This window comes from Ursus americanus, chromosome 23 (genome assembly GCF_024610735.1).
Source record: "Ursus americanus isolate L20-20 chromosome 23, mUrsAme1.1.p, whole genome shotgun sequence".
Classification (NCBI taxonomy): Eukaryota; Metazoa; Chordata; class Mammalia; order Carnivora; family Ursidae; genus Ursus; species Ursus americanus.
In genome coordinates this window covers 24,887,891-24,911,558 of record NC_142149.1, presented here as the reverse complement: position 1 = coordinate 24,911,558, position 23,668 = coordinate 24,887,891, and the positions used below count along the sequence as shown (strand labels likewise).

General features: G+C 60.7%; 2 protein-coding genes across 6 annotated transcripts; both read right to left on the bottom strand.

The window, feature by feature from the left end:
* Positions 1 to 1,715: 1,715 nt before the first annotated feature.
* SPATA20 (spermatogenesis associated 20) lies at positions 1,716 to 9,684 on the bottom strand. Of its 4 annotated transcripts, XM_045773077.2 has the most exons (17): positions 9,533 to 9,673; positions 8,700 to 8,818; positions 8,392 to 8,571; positions 8,191 to 8,255; positions 7,892 to 8,046; positions 7,662 to 7,805; positions 7,358 to 7,559; positions 6,844 to 6,974; positions 6,639 to 6,743; positions 6,337 to 6,411; positions 6,030 to 6,239; positions 5,756 to 5,948; positions 5,272 to 5,440; positions 4,764 to 4,975; positions 3,205 to 3,404; positions 2,271 to 2,351; positions 1,716 to 2,100 (listed from the first exon to the last, which is right to left on the bottom strand). In XM_045773077.2, the coding sequence occupies exons 2-17, from the start codon at positions 8,774 to 8,776 to the stop codon at positions 1,930 to 1,932; spliced, it is 2,370 nt and encodes a 789-aa protein (XP_045629033.1). In that variant the 5' UTR covers positions 8,777 to 8,818; positions 9,533 to 9,673; the 3' UTR covers positions 1,716 to 1,929. The 4 variants fall into 4 exon arrangements, with proteins under 4 accessions (XP_045629033.1, XP_045629034.1, XP_045629032.1 ...); XM_045773078.2 differs by lacking the exon at positions 8,700 to 8,818 and having other exon boundaries at positions 7,913 to 8,046; positions 9,533 to 9,684; XM_045773076.2 differs by lacking the exon at positions 8,700 to 8,818 and having other exon boundaries at positions 1,717 to 2,100; positions 9,533 to 9,684.
* Positions 9,685 to 13,752: 4,068 nt separating this feature from the next.
* EPN3 (epsin 3) lies at positions 13,753 to 23,508 on the bottom strand. Of its 2 annotated transcripts, XM_045773027.2 has the most exons (10): positions 23,008 to 23,507; positions 19,240 to 19,916; positions 18,220 to 18,338; positions 17,417 to 17,497; positions 16,864 to 16,995; positions 15,836 to 15,923; positions 15,100 to 15,369; positions 14,805 to 14,921; positions 14,440 to 14,670; positions 13,753 to 14,228 (listed from the first exon to the last, which is right to left on the bottom strand). In XM_045773027.2, exons 2-10 carry the CDS (start codon positions 19,775 to 19,777, stop codon positions 13,894 to 13,896), a joined length of 1,911 nt encoding a protein of 636 aa, XP_045628983.2. In that variant the 5' UTR covers positions 19,778 to 19,916; positions 23,008 to 23,507; the 3' UTR covers positions 13,753 to 13,893. The 2 variants fall into 2 exon arrangements, with proteins under 2 accessions (XP_045628983.2, XP_045628984.2); XM_045773028.2 differs by lacking the exon at positions 17,417 to 17,497 and having other exon boundaries at positions 23,008 to 23,508.
* Between the last annotated feature and the right edge of the window lie 160 nt (positions 23,509 to 23,668).

The window sequence follows — 23,668 nt, the reverse complement described above, 5'->3', positions numbered from 1 at the left end:
CTGTGAGGTCCCGTCTCCCCTGGCACGGGCCCCCAACTCCTCCAGGACAGCCCTGCTGGCAGAGCAAGGAGCACATGCAAGAGGGACCAGCCAAGGGAAGAGGGGCAGCAGACGTAACAGCCCGTATCTGAGCAAGACTGATGCTCAGCCTTGCCCTCGTCAGCAAATGCTGGCTCTCCCGGAAGCCTAACCTGTTAAGGCCCTGACTCCTTCCTCTGAACCTCTTACAGCATCCCTTTGTCAAGCGCATGCTTGGTACCAGGGGAAAGGAAAGGGGACACAGAGCAGAGGGAAGACTATCTAGAGAGGGGTAGGAGACACCAAATGCACCCCCTTTCATAGCCATGCCTGTACCTCCTGGGGAAGAGGAAGGCTCAGTGGTTTTTATGGTCCCCTGAAGACAGCGGAAAGAACCAGATATGCTGAGTGGTCTCAGGTGAGTCTCTGACCCTCTCTGGGCCTCGAGTATCTATCCACAGGCAGCCAGAGGTACCTGCCTTGTCACCTCATTCGTGAGGGTCAGTGAGACGGAGACAGAGGGTTTTGCAAACTGCCTACAATTTCCAGAGCCAGGGCTGGCACTGCCAAAAAGGCCACCTGTGCTTCACCAGCCGCCCCTCCCCCCTCACTGCCCCCCAGACCTGGCTCCTCTTCCCGAAGCCTCAGACTTCCTGCCCGAGGCTGAGCAGGCTCCAGCCAGGAGAGGGCCACCTGACCTTGTTGGCCGGAGCCCTAATCCCCTCCAGATGGGCCGGTGGCTCGCACCGAGGGCCCAGCTGCCGGTCAAAGCTGAGCCTGGTCCTACTGACCATGTGTGGCGGTGTGTGACCATGTGCAGACCCTGCAGTGACGGTCCAGTCTCCCACTTCTCCCCAGTGCTGACGTCCTCACAAGCAGCAGTCCCATCTGAGTCTCCTCTCGAGCAGCCTCTTCTGGCTGTCTGTGCTGCTTGGCTCTGGGGCTGCAGGGGTGCCCAGGCTCAGCAGACCCCTGAAGGGTGTGGGGAGGGAGATAGCTCCTTCGCCATTCCCCGCCTGTCAGCCCCATCCCACTACCCCTGCCCTTCCCGAAGCATGCGTCCCAGTGCCTTCCCGGAGGTGGAAGCTAGATGGGGTTTCTGGGGTCTGTAAAGATGCGGGCGCCAAGGGCAGGACTTGTGAGCATCTGAAGGGACAGGAGGGGGTCTCAGAAAAGTACCAGCTTTCCCTGCAGTAGGAAGGACTCAGATTTAGAGAAGGACTTCCAACCCGATAGATGTCCCAAGTGACGGAGCGCCCTCCTTGGACTGGTCTGAGTGAAAGCAGGGGCACGGACAATATGACCTCCTGTGGGGCGGCCTTGGCTCCATCCTGGGGTAGGGCTGGGGGCTGAATGGACACCCCAAAATAAACATCCCTCGTCCTAAGAACAGCAGCTCCCATATATACCAGAGCTTATGCAAATGTCACCATTCCATAAAAAATAAGCGCTCATATAAAGCATCCCCTTTCTCTTCCCAGCTTAAAACAGGAGACAGTGGGAAGGGGAGGGCAGGCCCCTTTCCGAACCCCATGGAGGGCCAGGATTGGCCTTTCCCCCCCAGGGCAAGTCCGCACCCCAACCCCCACCCCCAGTGGTCATTACGGGCCCCCTGCCCTGAGTTTAAGCTGCAATGACCACGACTGGGCAGCATCACTGGCGAAGGTGGAGGGGTGAGCTGGAGGCCCCCCTCTCACAAGCAAGGCGGAGGCCCCGAGGTTTCCGCGGGACGCTGTTAGGTTTATTCCAGGATGAGTGGGTGCCCATGAGGGGAGCGGTGAGGATGGCCAAGGGCACCTGGTGACAGGGTGCCCAGGGATGGCCGCAGCGTGTGCAAGACCCTACCGGGCCTGAGTCTCCGGCCAGCTGGGAAGCTCGGCCTCCTGCCCCCGCCTGAGGCGGCCGAGGCAGTCACTGGTGTAACAGTTTCCGTAACTCATTGGGCTCCGTGATGGGCATCGAGCAGGCTTGGTTCTCACACACGTAGGCCGTGGCCCGATCTTCCAGCCGCCGCAGGGTACTGAGGAAGGGCAGCTGGCGGGACAGGAAGCTGGAGGGGTCTCCGTTGGCCAGGATCAGCACCTGTGGGAGCAGCAGAGTAGACGGTCACCTGGGGGGCCCTGGGACACTGGTGGGGCCCATGGTGGCTTTCTGTTCCGAGGCCTCCAGAGGAGGGGATAGTAGAGAGGTGTGGAGGGGCGGGGGCCTGGGCAGGGGAGTTGGAGGTGGGGGTCGGGCTCACAGATTCTAACCTTGTTAGGGATGTAGATGGAGTGCACACACTGCAACAGAGCCTTGGTGTCCTTGGCCTGGGGGTCTCCACAGATCACGATCTGGCCAGAATCAAAAGGGAACTCCAGAGTCGGGTGCAGGGAGCCGGACCCAGGCCTCCCTGAGGTTCCCCGTGCTCCCTCCGCTCCGCGCTATAGCCCCAGGAAGGAGCGCAGACGTGGCTCAGCGGCCTCCAGACCAGCTGCCTGCAGGCTGCCTCAGACGCAAGCTCAGCAAGCGGGGACGTGGACACACACACCCAGGACACACAAAGTGACGGTGTCCTACACAGCGGCTGAGATGCGAACACGGGGAGACACCCCCCTAGGTGCAGACACCAGCTCACGACACACACACATACGCACAGAGAGATGCGGCAAACATGCAAATACAACCTGAACATAACCGCATACACACGCCGACAGGCGAACACGGACCGCGAACGCTCACCGGCACGCGCTCAGCAGCCTGCAGACACAGTCGCACACATCTAGACATGCACACGCAGCAAGAACGCCAGGAGGGGCTTGCACGCAGATAAGCACAGGGCTGCACTCACACCGACAGACCCAACCACACAGACACACCGAGACCTACAGAGAAACCCTTCACCAGCCCCAGGGACGCATCTCTAGCCCCCGCCGCCCGCCCTCCATGCGCTGAGAGCCCCAGGAACAGCCCATGCCAGAGGCCTGGCTCCTCGGATGCGCGCTCACTCGGACAGCTCCGCCGCGTAGATCAGCTCATAGGGATATCCCCATGCGACACCTGCACACATACTCCGAGATGGCCATGCACTCACAGACCTGAGCTCTGGGGGACAGCCCCAACCCGCGTCCCCAGCCCCCACTGCAGCCCCAGATCCCCTCCCACTCAGGGTCCCAGCGCAAGCCCCTGCGCACCCCCCACACATACCTGCTTGAGGGTCTGCTGATGGGCTGAGAGGGCGCGGACCATCTCGGGCAATGCCACGGGGACGCGGCGCATGCGCTCAGAGAAGGCGGTCAATAGGCACACACACTTGTCCATCCAGTCTTTGTGCCCCGTAAAGCCGTGCAGCCGAAGCAGATTGTGCGCCGACACGGAGTTGGCACTGGGCTCCGCGCCATCCTGGTCTGCAGAGGGCAGCGGGGTGGGGGCGGTGAGGGAGGGTTGCTGAGTCCCGGGGCCCTGCCCCAGGACTATGGCCACAGTGGTGGGGGTTGGGGATGGGATGGGATGGGAAAGAGTCCACCCCCCTGCCCAATCCTGCCCCAGCTCTGATGGGAAGGCCAGCACCAACAGTTGCTGATCTTTTGCTCTCGGCCATTTACCCCAGGGTGAACGTTTGGCCTCCCAGCTCTCCCGTCTCACTGTGGACTCCTCAATCCAGCCACCCAGCTGCTCAAGCCAGAGTGCCATCATCCTTGCCCTCCCCCCCTCCCACTTCCCACTTCTAATCCACCCGTAGTCTACTGGACCTGTGGCCAGAGTAGACCTAAATCCCATCACTTCTCCCCATCTCATTCTTCTAGCTTGTCCACGGCCAGCCCTCACCAGGACTGAATGCCACTAACGGCCTCCTAACTGGTCACCCAGGTTCCCCTGCTCCCTTCTGAAGGTCCCTTGTCCACCTTCAGTCAGAATGATATTCCTAGACCTAACCAGACCAGATCACAACCTACTTAAAACCTTCCAAAGATTTCCACTCCTTGCCACACCTGTAAGACCCTGCAGGGATCCAGCTTTGTCCACGTGGGCGCCTCCCCTCCCCTGGCCTCGGCCCCATCCTCCTTTCTCCAGGCTTCTCTAACCCTTGGCTAAATGACACCTGTCCCAGGTTTGTTCCGCCCTTCCCCTAGCTGAGTTGGGCCCCACTGTTCTTCTCTCTCCAGGTCCTTTCATTCCTTCTGTTAACATTTATGGAGCACATGCCACGTGCCAGGCCTACACTAGACTCTGGGAATGCAAAAGGAAGAGGAAAAGTCTTGCTCCCCAGGTGCTTACATTTGAGTTGGGAGACCATGAACAGAGCAGACGCATCAGGTGATGGTGAGCCGTACTAAAAACGGAAGGGGCCAGGCACCTACTTCTTGATGGCGCTCACATTGTAACGACCCATCTGTGCATGCACTCTTGTATGAGTCATTACAGTTTACTAGCTGTTTCCCCTGCTCCACCGTATTTCGGGAGGGTAAGCCTCGTGCGATATGTGAATCCGGCCATGCCAGTCACTGCCGCCCAGTGTGCTACTCGGAATATGGCTGAGTTCATCTCTATACCCAGCCTGGAAGTTAGTGCCAACGTTAGCTCTGTTTCACACATTAAGAAACTGAGGGTCTGGAATAGAATGAGCCACACTCCAAGTCAGGTGGTTAAAAAGGGGTGGCAATGTGAACCCACGCTGGCTCTTCACCACCAGCCTGTGCTTATCCTTCCTGCAGGGAAAACCAAGCCCTCACTGGGTCCACGTCAGCTCCACACCCACCACTGACCGTCCTTCAGACGCAGGGGCAGACCAGCCCCCAGTTCGGCCTCACTGCAGAAGTAGCCGCCGCCGCGGGTGTCCCAGAAAAGCCTGTCCTGCGTGTCCTGCAGCCGCAGAGCCCACTCGAGCCAGGAGCTCTCCTGTGAGGCCTCGTACAGGTCCAGTAGGCCCCGGACTACAAAGGCGTAGTCTTCCAGGAAGCCCCAGCAGGGCGGGTTGCTGGGGGGACAGGCATTGGGGAAGGGGCTGGAGACGGGCCCCGGGAAAGAGGGGCTTTCCCAGATGAGGCCCTTGGCCAGGACCCTTTCATTTAACCGTCAACGTCTAGGTCTTGAGTGGGTACCTTTAGCTGATTCCCGGGTGAGTAACTGGGCCCAGGGAAGTTTAGAGCTCACTGCGAGTGGATGGCAGAGCTGGGATTGAGGCCTACCAGGAGGCTGAGGGGTAGGGAGAGGGGCAGAGAGAGGCCTGGGATGCCCAGGGAGACAAGGCTTCCAGGCTGCCCCACCCCTGACCTGTGCTCCACGGTTCCCCCGGGACCCGCGTAGCAGGTCCGCATCAGGCGGCCTCTGGCCACGTCAAACATATGCCGTTTCAGGAACTTGGCACCATTGATGGCACAGGTGATCAGCCTTTCCAGGCCCAGGACAGCCCCAGTCACGGCATAGCCAGACACCATCAGTCCTGGAGGGGAGAGACACCGGTGGTTGTGAGAAGCTAGCTGGGCCCTTCCAGGTACGGCCGTGCCGAACCCCTCCCCCCCAAGCCTTGACACCTCTCTGGAACAAGGAGGCGAATGAGTAAGAGCTCCTGCCCCCTGTGTGTGACCTGGAGTGGGTCACTTAAGTTCTTCAAGCCTCGGTTGGCTCATCTGTAAATTGGGGATGATACACCGGATAAAGGGAGAACTGATATCTAGCAGGTGCCTGACATCTAGAAGGGGCCTCGAGAAGGGTAACTCTGTAAACGGGGATCAGGCGTCAGGCATGGCCACCCCACCGTTCCAGGCGGCCAGCATCTTGCTGTCCAGGTGTGGCTTCGGCCGATGTTTCCGGGCCTGGAAGAGCTTCTCCAGTCCCGTGTTGAGCAAGGTCCGGACAGCATCCACGTCCAGGCCAAAGCGGGCAGCGGTCAGTTCCAGCGAATACCGGACAGTCAGCACATTCTGGCCCTGCAGCTCCCCCTTGGGGTCCTGAGGAGAACAGCCCTTGTGAGAGGGAGTCCCCTCACCTGCAGGGCCTCAGGACCCCTCCCCGGCCGCAAGCATCGTCACCTGACTGGGGCTGATATTGCCAGCCTCCGTGAGCCCGTAGTGCTTCATGAGGAGCTGGCCCGAGGTCAGGGGCTCAGTGGCACCCAGCACAGGCTCAGGAAGGAGCTGCTGGACCTCTTTCACTGTCCACACATAGAAGGCACCCTCTTTGGGCCGCATGCCCCGCTCTGGGGGGGAGTCTGCGTCTTCTGCACTATAGAAGCCTCCAGACTGTGGGGAGAGGAGAGCTGGCTGGCCCCAGCCTTCAGGGCAGCGGAGGCCCCAAGCCCTCCCGCAGCCAGGCCCGCCTGCCTCAATGGACACACACCCGATGACTCAGGTTCCGAGCCACGTACTGCAGGATGCCTTTGGCAACGTCGGAGTAGAACTCGTCCCCGGAGATCTGAGGCGGGAGGAAGGAGACTGTGAACAGAGGTCTCTGGGATGGCCTGGGTATAGAGAGGACAGTCAGCATTCTCCCAGGAGGGTGGGGAGGGAGCCTGGGCACATGGGAGGGAATCGGGGTGAAGTTAAGGGGCAGTTCCAGTCCCCAAGAAAGTCCCTGGGGGGGCAGCCAGAGGTAGGTGGACAGGCTAGGTATCCTTGCCCTGGGCCGGGTTCAGGCGTCACCTGGAAGGCCTGCGTATAGGCCACTGCGAGCTGTGCCTGGTCGTACAGCATCTTCTCAAAGTGGGGGATGTGCCACTGGCGGTCAGTGGAGTAGCGGTGGAAACCCTGTGCCAGGCAGGACATGGGGCTGGAAGCCGACCCCAGCCTCTGCCCCCACCCCACTGCCTCCTGCTGTCCCTCCCAGGGAATGCCAAATCCGCCTCACCTGTCCCACGTGGTCTCGGATGCCCCCGTTAGCCATCATTTTCAGGGTGTGCAAGGCCATCTGTTGGGCCCGAGAGCCATCCTGGGTTAGTCGATGGCTGAGCCAATAGGAGAACAGGAAGTTCAGGATCACTGTGGGCACCAAGAGCACTTGGGTGAGAGCATGGGGGACACAGGGGAGGGGGCAGAGATCCGGGTGATCGGGAGGCCTCTGGCCAGGCTGGGGTTAGGATTTCACTCAACAGGCTGACTTCCGGGACAAGCTGGAGGTTAGGAGGTCAATGGTCAACACGGAGAACAGAACAGCGTTACGCAGGTCAGTGCCATGGGGTTGCCACTCAGACCACAAATTAGGTCTTCACGAGAGAGCCACTGGCAGGCGTGGAGGGGAAGGAGCTCAGTGGCCAGTCTGGAGAGCAGGCAGTTAATGACCCAGCTAGGGGTCAGAAAAGATGGGCCGGACAGGCGTCGAAGGGCTGGGATGTGGGTGGGGCAGGCATGGAGGGGGCACGGACCCGGCGTGGGGAACTTGGGGGCCTCCGCAAAGCCACCGTACTCCTCATCATAGCCCTCATCCAGCTGCTGGAAGCAGCGGCTGTTCATGGTGGCGGCAGAGGGGGGCACCTGCCGGTCGCCCATGCTGATCTCCGAGCGGGCCAGCAGGGCCGTGGTGACACGCTGGCTGTTCTCCAGCAGAGTGGTCTTGTTCTGTTTCCACTGTGGGAGGCAGTTTCCACTGGAGGTCAGCAGACAGTGGGGGCCCCTCGCCCTGGTCCCCCCCAGTCCCCACCCCTCTCCACTCCCTGGGAGCACACCCACCTGCTCCCGTATCCTCAGCAGCACCGTGCGGAAGCCAACTCGGGTCAAGCCATCCTCAGGGGGAAAATAGGTGCCTCCCACAAAGGGCTGGAGGTTGGGAGTCAACCACACATTCATGGGCCAGCCCCCACCGCTGCTGGTGGCCTGGCAGAGAGAGGGCGAGGGTGAGGGGAGCGGCCCCCTGTGCTCGGACAACCCCCCCCAGCCCGATACACGAGGAGACTGCTCACTTGCACAAAGGTCATATACACCTTGTCCACATCCGGCCGCTCCTCCCGGTCAACCTTCACGCTGACGAAGTCCTCACTGAGCAGGCGGCCAATCTCCTCGTTCTGGAAGGATTCCTCCTCCATCATGTGGCACCAGTGACAGGTGGAGTACCCCACTGGAATGGGGCCATGGTGGGCCGGGGGGGAGGGGGGTACCAGTGACTGGTTGGTGGTTTCCTGGGAGGCCCCAGGCCCAGAGGACCCTTCCCTTCTCCACTCCTGCTCCCTTCCTCCCATCCCAGGGAAGGTGGCTATGTTACCTGAAAGGAAAATTGGCTTGTTTTCTTTCCTGGCCTTGTCGAAGGCTTCCTGCCCCCAGGGATACCTAGGCCCGGCACAGTTGGGCATCATTCACTAGCCCCAGGATGGGTGGGATGCAGGGGCAGGGGGGATGCAGGAGGGGCTGAGAGCCCTGTTGCCTCCCCCGGGGTGGGGGGAAGGGCATCAGGAGTGGTCCTCACCAGTCCACAGGGTTGTAAGCATGTTGCAGGAGGTATGGTGACTTCTCATTGATCAGGCGATTGGGAACCTTCTGGAGTGTGGATGGGGAGCAGCTGGTCCGGCTTCCCTTCCCTCCAACAGGCATGGGCACCGTACTGCTGACAGTCACACTTCGGTCCTTGTCCCGGGAGGAGCTACCCCTGGCACGGGCAGGGGGTCAGGTGAGGGGTTTCCACCCACCTCCCCCAGGGCCTACCCCAGATGCCCACACCACTCCATCTGCCCTCCATCCCCTCTCCCGGAACCCCCTGCTCCCAGCCCAACCCACCTTTCTGAACCACGGGGGAGACCGTGGCCTTTGTGCTCCCCCTTGTGTTTTTGGGGGGGTGAAGGAAGGTGGCTCATTGGGGGCTCCCTGCCAGGTTAGTCTCCCCCAACCTCTCGGACCTGGCGGTGGGAAGGATGATGACTGTGAGGTCAGGGTGAGTCACAATGGGCAGAATGGTCCTTCAGTCTCCATTCTCCCCCCCCCCACAGGGCCCCTCCTGTGATGGCTGCGCTGGAGGTGTGTCTCCGGCCGGCCTGGGTTGGTGATCTGGGCGGCAGGCTGCCAGCTGCTGGTGGCTAGACAGGGCAAGAACTGGATCTGGGACTGGACCGGGTGAGGGGCAACGAGAGGAAGATCGACACTAGGGACCTTCTCACTCAACATGCATCCCCTGGGTACCTCCATGAGGCCACACCCCCAGGCTGCCCAGGGAGTCAGAAACTGGCTCAGATCTCAGGGGGCTCAGCCTGGGAGACTGGCAAGCAGGGCAGACCTGACAGGCCCCTGCAGCCGTAAGGACTGTCACAGGTCAGCCCAGGGTGCCGCTGGATAAGGACCCTTGGTCCAGCATTGGGGTTCAAGGAAGTCTTCCTAGAGGTGGTGTCAGGAGAGTCCCCGAGGAGCTAGCCCTACGGCAGGAAGGGACCCAGGAAGGGACCGGGAGACAGCGGAAGGAGGGCATTACTGCCTGGGCCAGGTCGCGGGAGCAGATTGGAGTGGGGAGGACGTAGGAGGGGTGGCCACGGGGCCACTGGGGACCAGCACAGTGACAACCGGTCCCGGGGCCCTTCAGGCGCAGGGCTTGCCGCAGCAGCCGACTCACCCACCCATACCTGCGGCTCGCGGCGAGGCCGGGCCCGGCGCGGGGCAGCGGGAGGCCGCGGCCCAGCCGGGCCCTTGCGCCCAGCATGGCTCCTGCTCGGGACGCTGCGGACTGGGAGGGAGGCCTGCAGGCTGCGAGGGGCGGGCCAGGGCACCTACCCAGCCGCTGGCGGGTCTTCTCCGGGAAGCCCGGCCGCCGAGTGGCTGGTCTCCGCGCGCCGCCCGGTGGCCGAGCGTGGGATTGCAGCCCGTGCAGCGGGGCTTAGGAGACCCGCCAGGGCGCGGGTCTATGCACAAAATTGGGCGGACTCAGCTAGACCTAAACCAGCTGCTGCGGGAGGATCACCCTCATGGGAAGAACATGCAGGGTTGTGAAGGTGTCAGGGCCGTGGGATGCCAGAGGCTCAGCTCATTTTATCCAACCCTTGCTCATTTACAAATGGGAAATGAGGGGTGAACAGAAGGCAGTGCTTGTCCAGACCCACCTGGCCAGTGAGCTTGGGCTCTGCCGCTCCATCTCCAGACCCTGCTCAAATCCCACCCACTCCAAGGAGGCTTCCCTGAATAATAACGATGAGCCAAAGTCGTGTCCTATCATGTACTTTACACGCTTGTCTCATTTGCTACATTCAGCCAATATTTATTGAGTGCCTACTGCCTGCCAGGCACTCTGCTTAGGTACAATGGTGGGCGGAGACAGACCAGGCTCCTGCCCCTGGGTTGCTCAGTCTGTTGAAGGAGACAGAAGTTAATCTGACAGCCACACACATGAATGTACAACCACCCACTGTGCGAAGTGCCATGACTAAGTATAACCAGGAGCCTGGTCTGGTGGGAGAGGCGAGGCAGGAGGTTTCCCTGAGGGAATCACATTTGTGTAGCAGCCATGGAAGAACAAGAGGATGGGGTCCAGAGAGCACATGGGGGGAGTGCTGGGGAAGCAAGAGGAGCAGATGTGCAAAGGCCCTGTGGCATAGCAGTGAGTCAGGGCTGAGGCATGAAGGCAGGCACGGCTGCAGGGCAGAGAGCAAAGGGAAGAGAGAGATAGGAGAGATGACGCTGGGAGTTTGGAGGGAGGGCAGGCATCCAGGTCCTGGAGGGACTCAAGAACTGTGAGTTAGGAGTTTGGGTTGTTGATGAGAAGAGAAACAGATTGAAGGGCTTTGGTCAGGGGAGTGACCCTGCACATTGGAAAGGTCCCTCTGGCTTCCTAGTGGAGAATGGACTGGAAAGGGGCACAAGTGGAAACAGGATCGGTTAGAAGGCCCTGGCAGGACCCAGGGGAGATGGTGGAGGTCTACACCTGTGAAGGGGAGGTCGTGAGGGGAAGGTCTTGAGGCCTGTGGAGGAGGAGACATCCTCAGGATTGGCCGTGAGGGAGAGGGAGGGGCCAAGACTGGTTCGCAGAGCAGGGCTTACGCTGAAGGGTGAGGCCATTTGCTGAGGAGGGGGCACAGAGAGGCTCGGGGGTGGGGGGGGGTTCATGAGGTCATTTTTGGACACGTTGGTTGGAGGTGCCCTTGAGATGCAAGTGTGGAGAGAACGTGGAGAGGAGAGGTTGGTGGGAGGAATGGGGGGGTTCAATGCGCGGACAGTGCAGGCATGGAAGGGCCCATCCAGGGAGCAGCAAGAGGAGAGAAGCAGACTCAGGTCCGGGCTCAGGGAATTCAGGAGCGCACCCATGGAAGACACAGAACGACCGGAGGGTCAAGGGAACACCAGGAGAGGGTGGTGTCCCAAAGGCAATGGGACAGACAGTTGTAAGGAAGAAGGGTCCTCATGGTCGGGTTCTGGAAAAGCCAACCGGGATGGGACAGAAAAAGGCCTACTGGCTTCAGCAACATGGGGGCCGTTGGGTGGGCTTGGCAGACATTAGAAGCCGACTGGACTGGGTCAGGAGGAGAGGAAAGAAAGGGGACAAAGAGAGGTAGCATGGGCGCTTGATATGAGGGGAAAGATGGAAAGACTTTCAAGATGGATGAGGCCCATTATGGCAAATATCAAGGGGAAGGATTTGGTTGAGAGAAGACAGTTGAGGACGTGAAGGAGAGAAGAGATCTCTGAGAAGGCTGGGGTGGTGGCAGAAAGGTTAGCAGGCCAAGGGTCTGGTGGGTGCTCCCTGGAAGGAATGAGATTAAGATCAGAGAACAAGAAGCCTGCCTTGAATGTGAAGGAATCTGGGGTGATAACAAGCCCAAAAGAGTGACCATGGGTTAAGGGTAGCTGAGAGGCCAAGGTCGTCCTCCTCAATAATGGAGTCACGCAGGGTTAAGCAAGATCTGGGTGAGGAGACTGTGAGCCAAGACCGAAGCATGGTGGGGTGAGGTGGAGCACAGCCCCGGGTGGAGAGCAGGCAGGACGGCTGAGTGGCTCCAGCCTCCAAGAAGGAAGGTTCTGACAGGAGGCAAATGGTCCAGAAGTAGCTATGGGGAACAAGGCTACCAACCTCTTCTCTGTGGGGGTCAGGCAGCACCCCTTGGAAGTCCTCAGGCAAGTAAAGTCCACAAGGGAGAGCCAGTATAGAAGAGGGGGGCCCAGGTAGGGGAGGGGCGACGGGTGAGTCAGCAACCAAGTATGGAGAGCTCCCAGGCGTGTGTGGCCGAAGGGAGATGGGGGCTGGACTCTGGGCGCTGCCTGGCAAGACCAGGAATGAGGGGTATGACGGGCTCATTGCTCACGGGTAGTCTCTGAAGAGGGTGGGCCCTGGGCCAAGTGGACACTGGCTGGGAGGAGCCACAGAGCAACCTCCTGAGGAAGGAACTCTGTTCCCATTTGACAAGTAAGGAAATGGAGGCAGAGTCATAGAGAGGTTAAGTAATTTACTCAAGGTCAGGGAGCATAACCACTTATTACTAAGTGATTATTATTATTATTAAGTGCAAATCTTGGAGCAGAGTTTTGAACTCTGTCGGTCTGACTCCGAAGTAGGGCTCTTGTCCATCCTGCCTGTAACAGCCATGGTAGGTCTCCCTCCCTCCCTCCAAAACAAAACAAAACACCAAAGCAGTTCCCTTCCCCAGTTCCCCCTTCCACTTAAGAAAGAGAGCAGAATCAGATCCTCCCCCATTTTGGTGTTTCTGGTCTACAGAAGGCTGTTTCCCCTCAGGGACCCAATAGGGGGTGAGGGCTGGTAGCAGGGCCAGACCCTGACCCCTGAGGACAAATCAGGGTCCGGTGGTCTAGTGGTGGGAGAGCATTGAGGAGAAAAGGAATGGGGGTCACGATGGTGGCCCTCGGGTGAGGTACCATGCCCTGCCCCTCCCCTTGGGTCCTCAGACCCGACCTAAGTCCCCCAGGAGGAGTCAGGCTCTCTGGGCAGGGCTGAGATAGAATTTCTTGCCCTGGTGAAGGAAGGCGGGGGAGGGTAGAGCCAGATTTAAGGTGATTCAGTAAAACAAACGAGCACAAGGGCTCCAGGACCCGGCTTGTCTCCCCACTGAGTTCTGAGCTCTTTGGAGGCTGTGGGCTTAGCAATTCTTGGATCCCTCCCAGGTGAGCCCAGCACTTTGTTCACAGCAGGTCAATATTTGCAAATGAAACCTGGGGCCCAGCCTGGGAGCTCGGGGCTGTGGAGCCAGTCTGAATCCCAGCCCCAGTCCATGCTAGCTCTGTGATTTTGAGCATGCCGCTTAACCTCTCTGAGCCTGTTTGCTCACCTATAAAATGAGAGCAGTACCAAGGGCTATGCGCTTGGTTTAATGCTCTCCTGCCCCCATTTTGAAATTCTTAATTTGGAGCAAGGGCCTCGCCTCTTCATTTTGCACTGGGCCCCACAAATTATGTAGCCAGTCTCGAGTGGGAATAGTATGATCTACCTCGGAGGGTTGTTGTAAGGATTAAATTAAATAATCTGTCTAAAGTGCTTAGCACAGAACGAGTGCGCAACGAATGGGAACACCTGCCTGCTGTTCCCTGCCGTGAGATCATCCCCAGTGCTGATCTGTGGTAAATGAATGAAATGAGAGAATGAGTGAGAGCCTGGGGAGCATCTGGAAGCGAAGGTGCCAGGCTGTGGGGGTTGTAGGGAGAGTGGGAGCATTTGTGTGCCCCACACTGCGGAGCACTTGTTTCCACGGCAGCCGGAGATTCGCGCTGCGGTCCTGACCCAGCCGCCACGCCTCGCAAAACGTCCGCGTGGTGGGAGCTGAGGAAGCGGGTTCCAGCCTTTAGGGCGCGGGCGTGGTCTCGGCCCCGGGGAGTCGTCAGTGTCCCGCTCCAGGAGCTCCCGAGGGGCTGCGGAGGCCGGGCCGCGGGGCGGAGTCTCAGCCGTTCCGGGCTTCCCGGGACGGGTCTGGGGTGACAGCCCCGCCCCGCCCCGGGGGGCGGGCCCTCGCGCGCATGCGCCGGGCGGCGGGGCGGGGCGGGGCGGCGCTCAGAGGAAGGGGTTGGTGCCGGCCTGCGGGGGCGGCTGGAGCGGCCCGGCGGAGCCCGACGTGGGCAGCAGCGGCTGCGGCAGGCTCGCGGGCGGCGGCGTGAAGGCGCCCGCCTGCGGGAAGACGCTGACCGAGGCCGGGAGGGTCACGCCGGCCGGCACGCTGCTGAGCGGGAGGGGCAGGGAGGCACTGTAGGTCATGGAGCCCAAGGGCGCCCCGACCGGCCCGCTGGCCGCCAAGCCCAGCGCCGGCGACCCGGTGCGCATCTGGTTCAGGGTCGGCCTGCCCTGCTCGCCCGCACCGAACGGGTTGGTGGGGGATGGAGCGCTGAGACCTGCGGAACGAGAGTGGGTGGGGAGCTTGGAGCGCGCCAGGGGACACAGCCCTAAATGGGGCGGGGGGGGGAGAGGGAGTCAAGATCTGGAGTCTCAGAAATAGGGAAGAAGAGTAAGATTTTTAGGGCAGGGGCTGGGCTCTGAAAAGAGTGATGGGGAGAGCAGGGAGTCCCCAGTGTTGAGACCCGGTGGGGACAAGGGGTGTCCTACCTGTCAGGAAGGGGTTTCGGGTCTTTGCGGCCTGGGGCGCCTTGACTAATGAATCAAGGTTGACCAAAGAGGAGGCTGAAGGGCCCAGGAAAGACTCTGGAGTACGGCGTGCTCGGGCCTCCTTGCTGGGCTCGGTTAGCGCTTCCCCCAGTACACCTAGGTCAAAGGTATCTAGCTCCTTGGTGTCATTTTGCTTGAAACTGGGGATGGGGTCTCCAAACAGGTCCAGTTCTGGAACAGAGATGATAGAACTCATTGGTAGGGAGAGGGAATGGTCATTCTGTGGGAAGAAGAGGACAGAGGTCACCTCTGGGTGGGCCCCTCATTCCCCAGAGCTGTATCATCCCCTGCCTCCTCCTGCTTACCCACAGGACTGCTGGGCTTCCCAGAGGGCAGGACCTGGGCACACTCTGGCCCCTCCTTGGTCTCTGTGGATACTGGAGGTTTGGCAAATGGGTCAAAGGGTGAGGTACCACCTAGAGCTGGCCAAGGAGGAAGAGGGAGAGGAGGTGGGTTGGCAAAAAGGGCAGGCACTGGTCTGACACCTTTCAGGCAAGCAGTCCTCTTAACATGGACAGAATGTGCTGCCCCTTGGCACTGGAGGGAGGGGACCCAGCAGTCCTCCAGCCCTTCACCCACACCCTCTGGCCCTCTGCTTACCAGGTGCACTGGAGGTGTCCACAGAGGCCCCCCAAGGGTCAGCCCCAGTGTCGGGGAGTTTGTGGTGGGGGGAGTTCTGTGCCCAGAGGTCTGTGGAAGGGGGTCTGGCGGGCAGCACTGGGGTCCGGCCCCAGGGCTCAGAGGAGGAGAGCATAGGGGGCAAGTCCCAGGGCTGGCTTCTGGACAGGGCACTTCCTGAGGGAACAGGAGACCAGGGGTCTGCAGAAGGCCCCCAGGAGGAGCCACTGAGCTCTGTGCTCGACTTGAGACCTAAAACAGGAAGAGCACAGACATGACCTCAGGCCCACCTTTACACCCAGTCCAGGGCCCTTCCCAGTTACCCAGACCAAGTTGGGAGGCCAAGGGTCCCATTTCACAGCTGGGATGCTGCCTCAGGATCCACCCAGCAAGCTGGAGCCCATACTGAGCAAGTTATGCCAGGAGCCTGGACTCCCAGGCCTGGGCAGCTCTGGTCACCCTCCCACTCAGGGAGGGGCCGGGACAGAAAAGCCAGGGTGACCAGGGGAAATGAGAGAACATCTCTGAGCTGGGCTCTTCAGACGTGCTCTCCCATCCCTCACTACAACCCCGTGTCCCAGAGGAAAGCTGAGGCTCAGAGGGCTGAGTGACTTGCCCAGTGGTCCTCAGCTATGGGGAGGGGGTGCCAGCAAGTGGCTGGAAAGGAAGGGGCTTTCTGGGGCCAGCCTGGGAACCTCTTGCAGCCCTGCGTGCCCACCTGGGATGTCCCATGGGTCAGCGGAGCAGTGAGTGGAGGGCAGGGCCGGGGTGGGTGCGAAGATGTCTGCCAAGTCCAGGATGGAGGACTGTGGAGTGGGAGAGGCAGCCATGGCTCAGAAGTGGGCGAGACCAAAGAAAGGGCGGTCCCTGGCCTGTCTCCCTCAGTCCTGTTCATTCTCTCCTTTATTCATTTCACAAACATCTACTAATGATCCCTCACCTCTGTACAGTGTTTTGCAGTTTATAAAATGTTTCCTCATCCATTTAGTGCCGGATTTTCATAACAACCCTGTGCAGAAGGTAGTGCGGGTAGTGGTGTGCCCATTTTACAGATGCGCCACTTGAGGCCCAGAGAGGGGAGATGCTTTGTATGAAGTCACACAGCTGGGGAGAGGCAGAGCTGGGCTAAACCCAGGCCTGCCTGACCTCTTCCTCAGTTGTCCTGATCCCCAACCCATCAGTAGTAAAAGACAAATTTGATGACAAGTCTGCCCTCCTAAGTCAGAAAGTAGCCACCGTGAGCATGGGCAGAAAGGGGATAGAGACATCCTAAGGGTAGCATGCGGCACTTTGGAGGGTGGCTTTGTTCCCAGCAGCTACCCACTCCCCTATGCTTGGAAAGTATGTGTATGAGCCCAAGATATTGTCAGTACCATGTGCCTGAGTCTGGCCCTGCCAGCTGCTTCCACAGCATCTCATAATCCTACACCGCCAGAGGTGGAGCTGTCCAACAAAAGGGGGAAACTGAGGCCAGCAGTGATGTGCCCCAAGTCAGAGTAGCAGCAATCCAGAACCTGAATCCTGGGGCCTCAGATCAGGATTCTTTGTATCCCCCTTCGCTGTCAGCTCAGTGATCAGCCTGTGCAATCTGGGACTAGGGGCTACTGCACCCCTCCACTCTCATTTTCATTGAATAAATGCTTAAACAGCACTTACTAAGTATGAAGCATGGTTCTAAACTCTACAAATATCAACTCAGTTCATGTCGCAGGCTCGGTCAGCCCATGCGCTGCAGCCCCTCCCTACCTGGCTGGTTTTCAACTTCTCATCCTCCTCCTTCTTCTCTTCTCTCTCCGGCTCTTTGTCTTGCCAACGGCGGACCATGGCCCCAGTGCCATTGGCCACAGGGGAGTCATCTCCCCGCCAAGACCTCACCTCCTGCAGAAGGCAAGAGGAGTGAGGATAGCATGAGCCTCCCAGGCTGGACTTGAGGGGACTGGAGCTGAAGGTGAGAAGAGTGCAGTGAGAGAGAGGTTAGGCACAGCAGAACCACTGGGTGAAGCGGGAGGAGCCTCGTTAGTGCCTGTGTAGCACCTGCACCAGCCCCTGCACCTGCTCCTGCACCTGTCACTGCACCAGCACCTGCACCTGCTCCTACACCAGCACCTGCTCCTGCACCAGCCCCTGCACCTGCACCTACTCCTACACCAGCCCCTGCTCCTGCACCTGCACCAGCACCTGCTCCTACACCAGCACCTGCACCTGCTCCTACACCAGCACCTGCACCAGTCCCTGCACCAGCACCTGCACCTGCACCTGCACCAGTGCCTGCACCTGCGCAGGACGCTCGGCCCACTACCTTCTCATGCTCCTGCCGGCTCAGACGCAGAGCCAGCTGCAGCTGCAGATCCTCATCCCTGTGGGAGGCTGGGGGGACCGGCTGTGAGGGAGGAAGAGAGGGGTGAGCAGGGCCCAGTGCTCCCACTCCCGGCTAGGAGGGCAACATAGCCCGGCAGAGGGAAGGGGATGGAGGGAGAAGTGCCCACCCTGAGTGGGTGTGAGCGGCCTGCCCCCAGGCAGCCAGGTGGGTGTGGCCTTCCCCCTGCCGGGATCTGCAACCAGTTTCAAAATCCAAAAGATTGATCCTTTTCTTCTCAGTTCCCTGAGTGCCCCCAAGCCCTGCTATGTGAGGACCAGCTGCTTCCCGCCCAGTCTACCTGGATCCACAGAGGTGATGGCAGAGAGAATGATATTGGCGGGGGGGGGATCCCTGTCCTCCCAAAAGGACAGCTGATGGCAGGGATTGTGGGGTCAGCCTATCTCTGTGTCTCTCAGCACACTCACTGCTTCCCTTCCATGGGACCACAGCAGGCCCAGAAGACACACACGTACCCTCAACCCACCAGCTACTCACTGCCCTTTCTAGCCCCAGCCAGAGGGGACTGGAGGCAGGTAGGCAGTCCCTGTCTGAACAATCGCAGGGACAAGGACAGGCCCTGTGCTGTCCCTGGGAGCCATACTGGGGTCTTGGGGCCCAAAGTAGAGGAGCCTAGGAGTCAAGGTGTGGGGCATCTGGGTACCCTTCCTTCCTCCCTCTAGCCCCCCCCCACATGCCACCCCCAGCCCAGCTGTGGGGCTTCCCCGGCTACCCCAGGGCCTCACCTTCTCAGCCTCCTCACGGCTCATGGCCAGGGCCAGCTGCAGCTGCAGCTCCTCTTCTCCTGACGTCTGGGGCCGGGCCTGCTCCAAGTCGGAGGTGTAGCGGGGGGATGAGGAGGAGGCTGCAATGACCACCACCAGCTATCACCGGCTCTCGAGGCTTCTGTAACCACAGAGGAGCCCGCGCCTCTCCCCTCCCCCTCCCCAGCAGGAAGCTAAGGTTCAGAGAGGGAAACTGAGGAGGAGGGAAACAACTGGCCATTGAGGGCTCCAGGGGACCAGGCAGCGTGCCTGGCACTTTGTGTAAGATTTCCCATTCCACCCCCATCAGAGATTCCAATCTCTCCTTTACAGGGTTGCCTGGCTGGGGTCCTGAGGGAAGACTCAAAGCCAGGTCCCCTTGTCCAGGTCCTGCACTCTTCCAGTGGGGTCCCATCCCGCCTGGGGTCCGGTGAGGGGGGAGGGTTCGAGGTTCCAGTCAGTCAAACCGGCATGCCTTCAAGGGCTTTACGAAAGGAGGGCCCTCCTGAGGACCCCTCAGAGGAAGCCCACAGTGGGGCAGGGAGGAGAGTCGAGAAGAGCTCTGCAGCCACCCCCGTTTTCAAGGACAGTGTCCTCGAGCAGGGGGTCACGAGGAACGCCACTGATGGAGTGCTCTGTGCCACGTGGCTGGGCACAGGCCCAAGGGCGTTCCTGGGGCTGGTCTCACCTAATTCTCACATCCAACAACTGGAGTAGATAAGATTCCCCCTACTTCACAGGTGAGGAAGCAGAGATTCAGAGAGGCGGCCGTCTAGATGACTCAGCTGGAAAGGCGCAGAACGCAGCCTGCTCCCGGACTGACCGCAGAGTCCGGCTGCGGCTCCCTGACCAGCGGGCAGCATCCCGCCGCGCTCTGCGCTCACTGGCAGGGCCCTGCGGCGCCAGGCGTCTGTCTTCCAGTGCTCCCTTCCTCATCTCCCTGAGTGCTCGTGACATCCCTCGGAACTCGGGCCGCACCCCCCGCCCCCGGGGCTCACTCACAGTTGTAGGAGGACGGGGACCCGCGAGAGCGGCCGAGGCCCAGCTGCCCGCTGCCGATGCCCGCGCCCTCCAGTGCCATGCGTTCCTTGGTCTTGAGGGCGTGGGTCCGCTCCTGCCGGAGGCGCTCCTCATCCTTGAGCAAGGCCATCACCTGCTTGACCTTCTCGCGCACGTTGACGCCCTGGTCCTTGCCGTCACGGTCGATGTACTGGAAGTCCTTGAGCGTCTGGATGGTGTAGAGGTTCTCGCGGCACTGGTGGGCCACCCGCTCGGAGCCCGTCTTGAGCAGGTAGTCCAGCAGCGTCAGCGCCTTGTACACGTGCCGCCAGTTCTTGCCGCTGTCGTTGAGCCGCCGCCACAGCATGCCCATGACCTCGGCGAAGGCCACTGTGTTGAAGGTCAGGTCGGCGATCTCCGACATGAGCGAGCTTGGCGGGCCCCAAGGGTCGTTGCTGGTGGCCTCGCGCACTTTGACCTCTGCCTCCGAGTAGTTGTGCACGATGTTCTTGACCTGACGCCGCAGCGCCGACGTCGTCATGGCTGGGGACTTGGCGATGGGCGGCCCCCGCCCCAGCTGGAGGTGGAGGGCCGAGGGCCACCGTCTCGAGGTCACAGTCTCCAGAGATGGGCCGCCGTGCTCTCAGCAGGGCGGCTGCGTCCTTGGGTTCCACATGAGTCTGAGGAAGAGAGGGACGGAACTCAGGGGCGGTGGCCCGCCTCGACGGTCCCGCAGCCACGGACTGAAGGCCTGGCCAGGGGTCCCCGCGGCCAGGAGCAGCCTCTGGCAGGCACTTATTTTTATTTTTCTTATTTTACATAGAATTCGGCAGGCACTTCTAGCGTCGTGTGCTCATTGCTCATCACAGTCGTACTACAAAGACGAGATCGTTATTACCTCCGGTCACAGACGGGGAAGTGAGGGTCACAGAGCTGGCATGAGCCATGACCTACCCCAGCAGACACCCTCCCCCACCTGCCAGCTCTTGCCCTTAGCGAGACACACGAAAGTCACCCCCAGGAATGCCAGCCCGCCCTGCTCCTGCTTGGCTACGGCTCCCATTTCTGCCGGGATCTAGCTTAGGACGTGTCCTTTCCAGCTCCTCGGACCCCATTCTCTTCCTTTCTCATGGCGTTAGTTTGCGCACCTTAATTCATCCAACGTCTAGTCCCTGGGCCCTTCTCTGAGCCCCACCCCGTGCCAGGCACAGAGCACAAGTCCTGGCCCACACACATCCAGCTGCAGGGGCAAAGACGATTCAGTCGAGCATGGGCATGCCCAGGAGCACCCAAGCTAGGAAAATCGGGGGGACTTCCCAGTGGAGGTGACGGCCAGAGATCTGAAGGGAAGGTGAAGCTGCAGGGTGAGAAAGGGTAGCTCAGAGGGAATACTTGAGCTGGGCCAGAAGCCTAGAGAGGAGAATGGGGCAGGAAGGGGGGGCCTGCCTCTCAAAGAGACCTAGCCACTGTCACCCCTGTGGTACACACCAGAGCACTGAGGTCAGGGAGGGTCGTGGCCTGCCCACAGTGGCATGGTGTACAGGCGGCAGAGCTGGGACAAACACCTAGGTCTCTAGAAGACGAATCCCATACTTACTGTCAGGGTTACTGGTTTTGTAATTAATTCATCTGATTGCTTTATTCAGTCCCATCTTGGCCAGAATGTAAGCTCCCTGAAGGCAAGTCTGGCCTAAGCGCCCCAAACCTGAGGCCTTGGGTGTGGGGCAGACCCCTGATACCCCAGCTGAGGGGGAAACAGGGTCCACCCGCTGCCCTCCCCACCCAGCTTCAGGACTAGGCCATCTGGGGAAAGCAAACCCAGGTTCAAGACAGAAAAAGGTTCTCCCAGGGCCCTACCAGAAACCCAAACCAGAATCCCCCTGCCACAGCTGTTTCTCTGGTACAGGTACACGCACACACAGACACACACAGGCTCGACCCACAGAGCCTCCACAGCACCTGTGAACCCCCACCAATACCACCACCACCTCTCAGCTCTACCCTGGGTCTCAGCAGGAGTCAGAAGATGCCCATCCTGCCCTCCCCCATTTGGACTTTCCTCCACCCAGCCCTGCCAGCCCTGGGCTCAGTTCAAAGCAGCCAGCAGGCCTTGGCAGGCTTCTTCAGGGCCCAGGTGCCTGGGAGAGCTTGGGCCCAGAGGAGGGGATCCCGTGGGACAGCAGGAGGATGGAATGCTGGCTGAAAGGCTGCCTACCTTCTGCCTGCTGTCTGTCCGTCCAGCCTGGCAGGCCTTCTGTGGAGATGCCACGGCCAACACTTGTTTAACTCTTGCCCTCCCCCTCACTAGTGACTCAGACCTGTCTTTACCTCCCCAACCAGTGGGCTGGAGGGTGGCAAGAGTCAAGATGAGAAATAATTGTGCGCCACAGCCCGCCCTGAGTGCATGGCCCTCCCAGTGCTGGCCGCAGAAACCAGCAGAACCAGTCAGGCATCCTGACTCCACCAGCAGCCCTACCAGAGCCTGGCTTCCCCGGTGCTGCAGCCCAGCCTGGGGTCCTGGGAGGGGCCCCGCAGCTCGCAGCTCGGAGCCTGCAGCCCTGCCTGGACTCTCCTTCTAGAGGGGGAATCGGAGGAGCTTTCTCTGCACACCTTTGCCAGAGCTGGGGCAAGGGATGGATCAGAAGCCTCTGGGAGGTGCCTGGACTTCCCTCTCCTAAAGTTAGAAGGGACAAGGTGCGGAGGAAGAGGGGGCAGGGTGAGCCCCAGAGAGCACGGAAGGGAGGGAGGAGGAAAGGAAGGAACGAAGGAACGAAGGAACGGGAGAGACAGCTGGGAGCCCTGCCAGCGGTGTTACAAGCCCAGGGTTTTATCGAACACAATATGCCCAGAAATAAAAGGGAGTGAAACAGAAACCCAGCAGCCAGTGGCGGCAGCGGCAGGCCCGGGCGGGCGGGTATGGAATTACTGCAGTGACCTTGAGCCAGACCCTGGCAGGTGGAGGGAAGGACACAGAGAAGGCAGAGCCTGAGAGGCTCATTCAGAGATGGCGGGGGCGGGGGGCAGAGGCAGGAGGGTATGGGGCAGAGTGGGGAGGGACCGGCTGGGGGGGCAGGCCCTGGGGCACAGGTCTCAGCTCTCTCCTTTATATAGGGTGCCAAGGAACCCTTTACAGGGGTGAGGGGGGTTCTTTCCTCAGGACTGGGGAAACTGTCAGGGCTAAGGAAGTAGAGGGCAGCCCCAGAGCAGGGATTCAGGGAGAAGGAAGGAGCTTAGATATGTTGAGTCACGTGCAAGAGTTTGTCCAAAGTGTGTGTGTGCCCCACCAGCCCGGAGCGCCTCCTAGCCTCCGCTATGACAGCCCCAACCTCTGCCATGAATCAGGTCCGCGGGAGCCACAGGGCGGGGAGCCGAGGGAGTGGGAGTGAGTAACTCCAGCCGGTGGAGGGACAGGTGTAAGCTGGAGCTCTAAGCTTAAGTCAGCCCCGGGTGGTTGCGTCCTGGGACCCTGGAAGGAGGTGGGGGCTGCCCTGAGGCTGGAGGTGCAACAGGGGCTGAGGAGCAGGGGTGGGCAGAGGAGGATGGAAGTCTGTGGAGAATGCCACCAAAGATGCTGGTCCCAGGGTGGGGAGCCAGCCTGAGTCCTGCTTCCTGGGGGCCGCAGGGAGGGAGAGGGAGGGGCAGCAGGCAGGATGCCTCCAGGATCCTCTGTGGCCCTGTCCTCCTCCTCCCTCTCCCTGGAACCGGGGAGGAAGGCAAAGCCCCAAGCCTTCCCTGAGAGGCACCCCCGCGGCCAGGGAGGGGCCAGCTTACCTCTGGTGCAGGCTCCCTTGGCCCCAGCCCCGGGACCTCAAGCGGCCTCTGCAGTGACCTTCCGACCCGCGTGGCAGGGGCACAGCACAGCCTCGAGAGCGTCCCCAGGGCCATCCACCATGGACCCTCGTCCTGGAGATGCCCACCCTCTCCCAGGAGGCTCAAACCCCTTGGAAGGGTGGCGGCAGGGTCCCCAGAGTGGGCTGCAGCTCTGCCTCTTGCCTGCCGGTCTTGTGGCCGCCCAGCCGGCAGGCAGCACTCAGCACTCGCAGGAAAGTTGCTCGTCTGGCCCGGCCGGTCTGCCTCAGCAGTAACAGGACACAGGAGGAAGCGCAGGGCTGGTTAACCCCTTCCTGCTGGCCAGGCGGGAGGCACCTTCGGAGGCGGGAGGCCTGCCTGCTGCCTGTCCCCAGGAGGTACAGATCCAGAGCCAGGGCTGGTAGCCCACTCCCACCCTGCAGTGAGTTAACCCTTCCACTGCCTCAACAGGAAAGGGGGGTGGGGGGCTTCAACACCCACCCCACTCCTGCCCATCTCCGCTGGGCCAGGAAAACCATTCCCCCCCGGGGGGGGGGTGCTGGCCTTTGGTGGGTTTGTTTTCTGTGGGCTCCAGCTGGCCCCCTCAGCCACCCTGAAGGGGCCATCCAGGCTCCAAGCGTAA

Coding starts and splice junctions, on each gene's coding strand:
- EPN3 (XM_045773027.2), bottom strand. CDS start 19,777: ATGACGACGTCGGCGCTGCGGCGTCAGGTCAAGAACATCGTGCACAAC. Junction 17,498..18,219: donor GCCGTGAGGAGGCTGAGAAG/GTGAGGCCCTGG, acceptor CCTCCCTCACAG/CCGGTCCCCCCAGCCTCCCA. Junction 14,922..15,099: donor GGACACCTCCAGTGCACCTG/GTAAGCAGAGGG, acceptor CTCCTTGGCCAG/CTCTAGGTGGTACCTCACCC.
- SPATA20 (XM_045773076.2), bottom strand. CDS start 9,609: ATGCTGGGCGCAAGGGCCCGGCTGGGCCGCGGCCTCCCGCTGCCCCGC. Junction 8,047..8,190: donor CAAGCCAATTTTCCTTTCAG/GTAACATAGCCA, acceptor GCCCCATTCCAG/TGGGGTACTCCACCTGTCAC. Junction 6,412..6,638: donor CCTATACGCAGGCCTTCCAG/GTGACGCCTGAA, acceptor CTCCCGCCTCAG/ATCTCCGGGGACGAGTTCTA.